We start from the raw sequence: 10,849 nt of genomic DNA on the forward strand, positions 1-10,849 counted from the left end.
CAGTCTGCCTGGTTTTATTTCAGCGACTATATCTAGCTTTAGTGCTTAATTTCAGGTACCTAAGTTTTACTTTCTTCATACTTTTATTGGTTTCCATCCCCCCACAACCTCTTTCTGCTCACTCGCCTGTTGACCATTCCCACTCTTTGTTAATATTGGATTTTTCTTTTTATATCCCCAAAGCGCGTCCTGGTGGAGTAGAAGCCGAGGCTGAGCGTTCAGACCAGGAATGGCAATGAAAGGCTGCTGCAGGGCGCTGACACATCCGCTGTGTTAGTCACCCCGGCGCCCGTAGCAGCGTCTGAGCACCCAGAGAGCGATCCCAGCACAACCCGTGTCACCCCGGTGGGGTTGGCTGGAGGAGGTTCTTGTCCCCCCAGCCCCATGTCTCCAGCCAACCCACCTCAAACTGCCTGGAGGAAAAGAACCTGGGGGTGTTGACCAATGGCTGAACATGAGCCAGCGTGTGCCCAGGTGGCCAAGAGGCCACAACATCCTGGCTGGTACCAGCACCGGGGTGGCCAGCAGGCCCAGGGCAGTGACCGTCCCTGTGCTGGGACCTGGGGAGGCCAAACCGCCAACCCTGGGGCAGTTCTGGGCCCCTCAGCTCAGGGCTCAAAATGGCGCCGCCAAAATCACCTCAGTGCACAAAATGGCAGCGCCAGTGGCACCAAAATCACCTGAGGGCTCGAGAAAGGCCTTGAGGTGCTGGAGCGAGTGGAGAGAAGGGAACGGAGCTGGTGAGGGGCTGGAGCACAATGTGATGGAGCGGCTGAGGGACCTGGGGGTCCAGCTGGAGAACAGGAGCTGAGGGGAGACCTTCTGATCTCTGAACTGCCTGAAAGGAGCTTGGAGCCAGGGGGGTCGGGCTCTGCTCCCCAGGAACAAGCGCCAGGAGCAGAGGAAACGGCCTCAAGTTGCACCAGGGGAGGTTGAGGTTGGATGTGGGAACAATTTCTTCCCCAAAGGGCTGTGGGGCATTGAACAGGCTGCCCAGGGCAGTGCTGGAGTCACCATCCTGGAGGGCTGGACAGACGGACATGAGGTTCTCAGGACATGGAGCAGGGACAGGACTGGGGAACAGTTGGACTCGATCATCTTGAGGGGCTTTTCCAACTAAGATGATCTTGTGATTCTATCCCCACCCCACCGTGGGGTAGATTGCACTGCACCCCGATGGCTTTGTGTGCTCCATCCTGTGCCACGACCCCCAGAGACAATGGAAGGCGACCTCTCACCAGGCAGCTCACATTGAAGGATTTACACTCAAAACTCCATTAATTTTGTATATTTTCCATCACGTTTATCCAGGCAGCACAGACCAGAGCGCTGCTGCTCCCAGAGGCGTGTGAGCCCCACAGGGACTCAGGGGGAGGGTATAAATGTCACCACCTCCCTGCCCGCTCTGCCGGTGTCCCCTCGGGTGCAGAAGCAGGTATCTTCACTCCTGGCTGTCACGGGAGCTTGGTGAGTTGTTTACAGGAGCTGCTGGGTTGTTTGCAGGTTCTGCTTTTTGTCAGGTTTCTGTGGCTGAGGTGCCTGATTTGAACTAAAAGGTGAAATTCTGCAGCTTGGAGAACCACCCCCCCCAGACTACTGCAAGATGCAGCTTTAGGTTCTGAGGTGAGAAACCCCATTTTCCAGGCAGGGTTTTTAATGTAAACGCTGCTGCTTTGGCTCCGGGGACCTTCCCTGACCCGAAGGCAGCAGGTACCTGCTGGAGATTTTCCCAGGCTCCACCTAAATCGACATTTCAGCCTCCGAAAAGATGACAGCCTGCCTGGTGGCCGCATTCTGCCTTTCATGCGTAATTCGCAGTAAGGGGACAGGGATGTGCATTTGAAGAAGCAGAAAACTATCAGCAAACTATCAGTTTCTTCTCTCCACCAGGCAGGCTATTGGAGTCAAAGCAAACTAACCTGACTGCCCATCATCTTTGGCTAGTTTGGCTAATGCTGCCCACACAGGTGGCTTTATTATTCCCCTGGAAATACTGCAAATCACCCTCTGAGCAACTTAGAGGGGAGGGGAAGCACAGAGAGAAACAGCAAGGAGAGGAGCTGCAGCAGTCCCTGCTGTGCACAGAGCGAATTCTGTACACACAAACCCCACGCACCTTGGGTCCCTGGGGGATTTGGCCGTGCTGGGTGCACATCTGGTGGCAGATGTGGACAGCTGAGCGCAGAGCAGGAAGACGTGACATGGTGTGGGGCAGATCACATCAGGTTGTGTTTCACCCAGCTGCAGCGCAAATTATGCCGTGGGGCAACCCTGGGGGTCTGACACAAGCAGACACCGATGATCCTGAGCTCCTCTGTGCAGAATCTGCCCCAGGATTGCTCAGCTCTCCTGCCGCCAGCCCTGCTCTGCCTCAGACCTTTGCTTCTGCCTTTACTTTAAAATTCAGCGGCTGTTCTGCCTCCCCAGCACAGCGTTGTTCCCTGAGACCCCGTACTGGGCAGGGTGATGATCCTCCACTCTGCCTTGCTCTGCACAGGTTCATGGATCATCCTTCGGTATTGATGCGATGCAGCCACCAGTAAATGCCCTTGTTGCGCTGGATGCTGTGAGAACGTCTCCTGCCTTGCAGGGATCCTTCTCTGCCGTCATGCAAAACGTGGTGTGAATGAGCGAGAGGCGAGGTAGGTACTGAAAGAAACAGCGTGTTGTGTAAAATCAGTGTTGGTCAGGCCCAACTTGCCACCTGCCTCATAAACTTTTGGGTGCTACAGAACAAAAGCACAATATATAACAGCAATTGGAGCAGGAATGGATGGATTCCTGGGTCCTGTGCCAAGATTTTGCACCAGCTTGTGAACTTGAGTAAATCCCTTTGCTGGATTTCAGTATCTGAGTTTACAAAATACACTTTTACATTTAGTTTATTACTGAATTGGGGTCAGTATCTCAGGCATGCTTCCACAATGTGGTGGGGGGGTGTGATTTTTTAAAACACTTTGGGATCCAGAGAAATAAAGTGCTCTAGGGAAACTCAGATGTGGTTTTGACATTATGGACTATGCCACGCACCTCTTCCCCTGTTTTCACTTACAGGGAAAGGAGCCCAGGGTAATTCAGATATCATCCCACCATGGCAGCTATCAATCAAACCAGCTTACAGCCTCCCTCCTTCCTTCTGCTGGGCATGGTGGGCCTGGAGGGCCTGCACTCCTGGATCTCCATCCCCTTCTGCCTGATGTACATCACAGCACTCCTTGGCAACTTCACCCTCTTGTTTGTCATCGTGGCAGAGAGAAGCCTCCACGCGCCCACGTACCTGCTCCTGGCCATGTTAGCAGTGGCAGATCTCGTGTTATCCTCCTCCACAGTGCCCAAAGCCCTGAGCATATTCTGGTCCCTTTCCAAGGAGATGACTTTCCAGGCCTGCTTGACCCAGATGTTCTTCACACACCTGAGCTTCATTGCAGAGTCGACCATTCTGCTGGCCATGGCGATTGACCGGTACGTGGCCATCTGCAACCCGCTGCGGTATGCCACGGTGTTCACGCACTCCGTGGTAGCCAAGATAGGGTTGGCTGCAATAGCCAGGAGCTTCTGCGTGATGTTCCCAACAATATTCCTGCTCCGGAGGCTGCCGTTCTGCGGACACAGCGTCATGCCGCACACCTACTGCGAGCACATGGGCATCGCCCGCCTGGCCTGTGCCGACATCTCCGTTAACATCTGGTACGGCTTTGCCACCACCCTCCTGTCCCCAGGTGTGGACATTGTGCTCATTGGGGTATCGTATGTCCTCATCCTCCGGGCTGTCTTCAGGCTCTCGTCCAAGGCTGCCCAGCTGAAGGCAGTTGGCACCTGCAGCTCTCATGTCTGCGTTATATTAATATTCTACACACCAGCACTTTTCTCATTTTTCACTCATCGGTTTGGCCACAACGTCCCCCACCACGTTCACATCCTGTTGGCCAATCTCTATGTGATTCTGCCACCCATGCTAAACCCCATCGTCTACACTATGAAAAACAAACTCATCCGAGAAAAGGTGTCCCAAGTGCTCCTCAGGACTAGGCAAGTGTGGTGACAGGGATGCTGTTCCTTTGAAAGGAAAGCACAGAGAGATCACAGAATCCCAGGATGTCAGGGGTTGAAGGGCCCTGGAAAGCTCATCCAGTGCAATCCCCCCATGGAGCAGGAACACCCAGATGAGGTTACACAGGAAGGTGTCCAGGCGGGTTGGAATGTCTGCACAGAAGGAGACTCCACAACCCCCCTGGGCAGCCTGGGCCAGGCTCTGCCACCCTCACCCCCAACAAGTTTCTTCTCATATTTAAGTGGAACCTCCTGTGTTCCAGTTTGTACCCATTACCCCATTACCCCTTGTCCTGTCACTGGCTGTCACCCAGAAGAGCCTGGCTCCATCCTCCTGACACTCCCCCTTTCTATATGTGTAAACATTAATGAGGTCACCCCTCAGTCTCCTCTTCTCCAAACTAAAGAGCCCCAGCTCCCTCAGCCTTTCCTCACACGGGAGATGCTCCACTCCCTCCAGCATCTTGGTGGCTGTGCTGGTCTCTCTCCAGCAGTTCCCTGTCCTGCTGGAACTGAGGGGCCACAACTGGACACAAGATTCCAGGTGTGGTCTCCCCAGGGCAGAGCAGAGGGGCAGGAGAACCTCTCTGACCTACTGACCACCCCCTTCTAACCCACCCCAGGTCCCATTGGCTTCCTGGCCACAAGGGCCCAGTGCTGGCTCATGGTCACCCTGCTGTCCCCAGGACCCTCAGGTCCCTTTCCCCTACACTGTTCTCTAGTAGGTCATTCCCCAACTTATACTGGATGGTCCAAGAAAGTCCCCAGTTGCCACTAGCATGGTAATGAGAAATCTCATGGTCCTAGGACAAGCAGGATTGGTCACATAAGGCAGGGTTATGTGATGAGCAGGGATAGATCACTGCAGGGAACTTGGGGTGATACAACAACTGCTTGAAATTCATAGACCCATGAGGATCAGCAAGAGACCTCTGTGTGTTGATCCACCGTCAGTGTCCAACGTGGCCAAAATGAAAGTGCCCCAGAGCAACCAGAGCCTGAGGAATTCCTCCATCCCTGAAGGCACACATTTGGTAGACCACTCATGCTCTTCAGGGATGGGTCTTTACCACGTATGTCTTGTCCTTACCACTATGTCTGTTCCACAAAACTCTGCATCACCTCATTCTTTCAGGGTCTTGAGGAAAAATCAGTGTGAATTATGGTTCAGCCTTCCCATGGGGCAGGCCAGGAGGTGGCAGACACAGAGCTCAGAAAGGTGTATGGAGGCAAAACTTGGTGAGCTTACAAGATAGCCTAATGGGTATAAAATACTGGTGGAATGGAACATTTGAGTGCCAGGCAGCAAAATAACAGACTAGACTAGTCTAGGCTAGACTAGACTAGAATATTAATTAACTCCTTCCTGCTCCAAACCCTGTTTGTTTACATGGAAATAGCAATGCATAATAAATTCATGGATTAATAATGCATGCATTACCAAGGAAAGAAGATCCCCATTTCTCTCTCTCATCTGTTCACCCGATGCAGAGGCAGCAGGGCTGGAACGTCCTGGGAACACCAGGCTGGTGGTGCAGACTCACAACCTCCACTCTTGTGCATGAGACCCCGGGGACACCTGTGGCAAACCCGCCCTGGTGGAGTGTCCCACAGCTTGTCTGCTCTGTTTGAGAGGATTCATCCGGCAGGATTCCCACCCCCAGGACCTCCCACAGACCCGGTTCTTACAACGGCCAGTCTGGTGACAACCTGAGTTTGCTTTTGCTGGTTAATCTCCTTTGTACCTGCTGAGAATAACTGTTCTCACTGATCACCCCTTCCTGATCTTCGTGATGGCTGTGTTCCCTAATTAAGTGATACAAATTGCTGATATTCCTAGCATAATATTGGTGGATATATCCAGTACTCTGCTGCCACATTTTAAACTTTATTGAAGTATTTATTCCTTCCCCCTTTTTTTTTTTTCCTCTTACCAAAGAAAGTGGACAGAACATCATTCTCCATTAGCCATTATTGTAAGAGGAAAATCAACAGAGGAAATGATGTTTGGTTAAAATATTTATGCAGTTAGATCTCCCAGAGTTATGTGCATTTCTTCTAATTAATAGCATCTTATGTGTGCAATGCAAGAAGCAGCATCTGGCCATAAAAATGGCACACCTTCCAACTGCGATTTTATTTCCCTGGTCTTAGCAGTTATTCAAGTTGGGACCAGGTGATGAGTTTGCCCTTTAGGTTTTAACCTAATTCTTGTTGCCTTTCTGAGCTGTTTGAGTCCACTGCCACACAGCCACTGGGATGTCAGAGATTAGGACAGCACAGATATGGGAGATGAAAGTGTTCAAGGCCCTGGACCACTCCTCCTCAGATGCGATACTCAAGATAGTCCTAAGGATTACGATGTACAACACAACAAGTAACAGTGAGTCTGAAGCCATTGTGGAAAGAGCAAACACTTAAGCCATAAATGCTGTTGTGTCATAAGTGTCACATAAATGTGACTCGGCTACAGTGATGACACCCTGCTGTAGACAAGAGTGAGAGGGACCTTTTACCCAGTGATATTGCAGCATCTTCAGGAGAAAGGAGGTGGGAACACCAGAAGTGCTGCCTGGGTGGTCAAACCCATACCAGTGTTGGTGCCACCAAGTTTGTCAGGAGGGATGTATGTCTGAGGGGGTGGAGGTCAAGACAAAGAGGTCAAAAGCTGCAGCCATGACCACAGCAGATTTGATGGTGGAGAAGGTGTGGATGAAATACCTCTAGTTGAGGTATCAGTTGAAGTAGATGGTTTTGTAGTAAAACCCAAGCAGTCTGGGCTCCAGCATCTCCAGCCTGTCACTGCCTGCTCTACTGGAACGCCCGGACTGGACCCAGTGCCCAGACATGGTCTCACCAGTGCTGAACCAGGGGAATGACTGCTCTGCACAGCCTGTGTCCCCCAGCACCCCCACAGACCCAGCACTGTCCACCTTTGCTGCTGCAAGGAGGAAGCTGGAGAGGGACTTTTCACAAGGGCAGGTAGTGATGGGGCAAGGTGTGATGGCTATAAACAAAATAAGGGTAGATTTAGATTATATATGAGGAAGAAATCCTTCCCCATGAGGATGCTGAGGCACTGAGACAGGATTCCTAGAGAAGCTGTAGATGCCCCATCCCTGGAGACATTCAAGGACAGGCTGGACGGGACTTTGAGCAACCTGGTCTGGTGGAAGGCGTTCCTTCCCGTGGCAGGGGGGTTGCTTCCAACACAAACCATTGTATGTTTCTTTGATACTGTGACTGCGAAAGACAGAAATGGATAAATCCACTGTACAACAGACTGTCAGTGGTTCACAAGTACTCTCCAGCTGAAGGCGACGCCAGGTGCTGGCCCTCTTTAAAGAGAAGAGCAAACATCATCGTACACTTACACGTGTCCCTGATACTAACCTCCCATGTTAACAGCGTCAATGACACTAATAAATCCAAGGAGTGCAGACTTCAGAGCTTCCCAGCCTTTTATATACGTACATGGAAATGTAACACTGAGATGACCAGCTGAAATTCTGTTCTTTATGGCATTTACAGATACAGCCCTTCTGCTGGACCTTGAATCACCACCACGTGGGGCCGGGTTCACAGTTTTAGGCTCACAGCAGGGAAACTGCTGCTGTCTGCACATCAGGAGGATGCTCTGCTCTCCCCTCCATCCCCTGGGGTGGGTGTCTGCCCGCCTCCCTCTCCTGTCTTCTGCAGAAACCAGCGATGTGCAGCAGGTAGCCAGATGCTGGGGTCTCTGCACACTGGCTTCCCAAGTTAAGATCAACACAATCTTTAAATCTAAATACAGGTTGGTAAGAACAACCCTGAGATGAGCAGCTGGGTCTGTTGGTCCCTTCCTGCCTGTGGTGGGCTGTCAGCATTCTGTGGGCTCTACACCCCAGAGAGGCCTCCGAGCTGATTCCTGGTCCCACAACTTGTCCCACCCTCCCAAGGTGCAGCAGGCAGCTGGACCCCGTCATGGTGTGCAGCACTAACAGCCAAAGTGACCCACAGTGACCGAGATGGGACAGTGTGCAGTTCAGGTAGAATCATAGAGTCATTTTGGTTGGAAGAGGCCAACCGTTCCCCAGACCTGGCACTGACCTCTGTCCCTGAGAACCTCATGTCCATCTGTCCAGCCCTCCAGGGATGGTGACTCCAGCACTGCCCTGGGCAGCCTGTTCCAATGCCCCACAGCCCTTTGGCGAAGAAATTGTTCCCCACATCCAACCTCAACCTCCCCTGGCGCAACTTGAGGCCGTTTCCTCTGCTCCTGGCACTTGTTCCTGGGGAGCAGAGCCCGACCCCCCTGGCTCCAAGCTCCTTTCAGGCAGTTCAGAGATCAGAAGGTCTCCCCTCAGCTCCTGTTCTCCAGCTGAACCCCCCAGGTCCCTCAGCCGCTCCATCACATTGTGCTCCAGCCCCTCACCAGCTCCGTTCCCTTCTCTCCACTCGCTCCAGCACCTCAAGGCCCAAAACTGACCCCAGGATTCGTGGTTTGCCCTCAGCAGCACCCAGTCCAGGGGCTGGTCATTGCCCTGGTCCTGCTGGCCACACTGTTCTTGATTTCTTCCCGGAAAGGGCTGTGGGGCATTGGAACAGGCTGCCCAGGACAGTGCTGGAGTCACCATCCCTGGAGGGTTGGACAGATGGAGATGAGGTTCTCAGGACATGGGGCAATGCCAGGGGTGGGTTAACAGCTGGACTCAATCATCTTGAGGGGTTCGTCCAACCAAAATGATTCGATGATTCTATGGCCGGGGACCACAGGGCAGCTGTGTCCTCCACATGGAGCCTCTCACACGTGTGGTCCAGGCTCTGGAGGATGGAGATCCCAGCTGCTGCCCAGAGCTCCCGGGAGCGGTGGTGGGCACACGTCTGCCCTGCGGCCCCAGAGGCAGCTGCTGCGAACAAACACGGGAAAACATGGGAAACCTCAGCTTACCTCTGAGCTGGATGCCAACGCAACCAGCAAAACACCGTAAAAATGCAAAATCCTGATTCCACTGCATACTAAAAACGGGCGTTAAAACAGAAATGTGAGATATGTGCCATAAATCCCAGAGCCGCTCCTCTTCAGTTATATTTAGCCGTGAAGATTGCTGCCTCTCAGTCTGGAAGAACAGCTTGAGAGTTTCAAAGATTTTTATAGTTTTCTGACTGTAAATTCGTCTAATAAAAGGCAGCACTGCTTACCACAGTTATATTTGCCTTACATATTTGCAGCTACATACTTTCAGCAGCTACGTCTTATATTTTTATATGTATTTCAATATATTTTAATAATTATTTTTATAGGATTATATATATTTTTTATAATTATGTTTTTATAGCCATGAAAACCACTACCCTCAGCACTTCTGCAGTCTGACCAGCCATCCTGCCCATATTTCCTGGAGGCCCAAGGGTTTTTCTTGGGGACTTGTGTCCATGAGTCTGCTTTGTGCTTGCTGGTGCAGGATGCTTTGTGTGGCATCAAGGATAAAGCCTGTTGACTGATGCTCAGGAGGGAGCCAGATGTGTCTCGCATTCATTTTGGTTAAGGACTGTTACAGAGGGAAGGGTTGTGCATCTTTTATTTCCCAGATTCCTCCTTGCTTGGGATGCATGATCTTCTTGTGAGACAGGGTAGTGGACCTGAAAAGAAGTGCAAACAGACCTGGAGGAAACAAGGTTTTAAAGCTTGCTTTCAATTCTGCCCTGAGATTGCAAGGAGTTAAAAACGCTGTGCTGAAAGATGCTATTAATCAGTATACAGGCTTTTCTTGGGGTGTGTGTTTTCTAAAATGGCTAAAAATGTTTAACAGAGTGAGTCAGAACTATTAAAAAAAATATTAGCGGAAAAGACAGTATGGCTTAAGGATAAGACCTGGGGATTGGAATCAGGGCACACGTGATGGTGAAGGCATTTCCAGCAGGCAGTGATGCTTTGCCCCTCATTATTTTACCTGAGTGAATAATTTTTCAATAAAATTTAATGAAAAATTCATGCATTATTCAAAATGTTGTGCAGCCACTTCAGTGTGGATTTAATAGGTAATAACGTACAGAGATCTGATGTTTCTCCTTCTCAGACGTGAACCAGGGTGCACAGGCCCACACAGCAGAGATGCCCTGACCTTCTCTTCTTCTGCACTCCTGGACCCTGCAAGGACAATGGTCTCTGTCTCTGGTCTGTAGCAAAGAACACAGACTGGAAAAATGGGGACCCTCTGAGTCCCAGCAGGGTGTCAAAGCCAGACGGGAAGTTCCTCATCCTGGTGGGGCTACAGCTATTTCAGGGTTTGAAGAAATACAAATCTGTATCTGCGGGCATGAGTGAATGACCCGCTGAGTTCCCACCAGCCGGGCAAGGGAGCGATGAAACACGACCATCAAATCAGGGACTGCACAACACGATCGAGGCAGCCTTAAATCTGAAATTCTCTCCAGAATGAGCTGCAAGACACAGGGGTGAGACAGAAAGTGCTTCACACAGCCCCGAGTCACCATCTTCATGGGACAGGCAGGATGGAGAATTAGAGGGTTGTCCAACACATTGGTTTCCCTTGTGCTTTGTGTCTTTGTGTATTAAAAAGAGCAGGTCTATAATTTTTTATGCCGAAGGGCTGGTGCCCACTTGCATATAAGATGACACTGTAATGCTGCCTATTGGCAAATCCAAAATGGCTTTAGGATTTATATTTCAAGGTAAAACACAGTGTGGTTCTTAACTGTGACTATAACCCACTACTGGAACAAGTGACCCCAGACGGTGGTGAATGCTGTCCCTGAAGGTGTTTCAACCAGAGTCTTCCTAGAAGCTCTCTGTGCC

At 51.1% G+C, this 10,849-nt stretch overlaps 1 protein-coding gene across 1 annotated transcript; it reads left to right on the top strand.

Moving 5' to 3' along the window:
• Positions 1-3,091: 3,091 nt before the first annotated feature.
• On the top strand, positions 3,092-4,042 carry LOC309435448 (olfactory receptor 52B2-like; the record flags this gene model as incomplete). Its single annotated transcript, XM_082043664.1, has 1 exon — positions 3,092-4,042. The coding sequence occupies one exon, from the start codon at positions 3,092-3,094 to the stop codon at positions 4,040-4,042; it is 951 nt and encodes a 316-aa protein (XP_081899790.1).
• Between the last annotated feature and the right edge of the window lie 6,807 nt (positions 4,043-10,849).

Source organism: Streptopelia decaocto (genome assembly GCF_964273445.1).
Source record: "Streptopelia decaocto genome assembly, chromosome: 1".
In the NCBI taxonomy this organism is placed as follows: Eukaryota; Metazoa; Chordata; class Aves; order Columbiformes; family Columbidae; genus Streptopelia; species Streptopelia decaocto.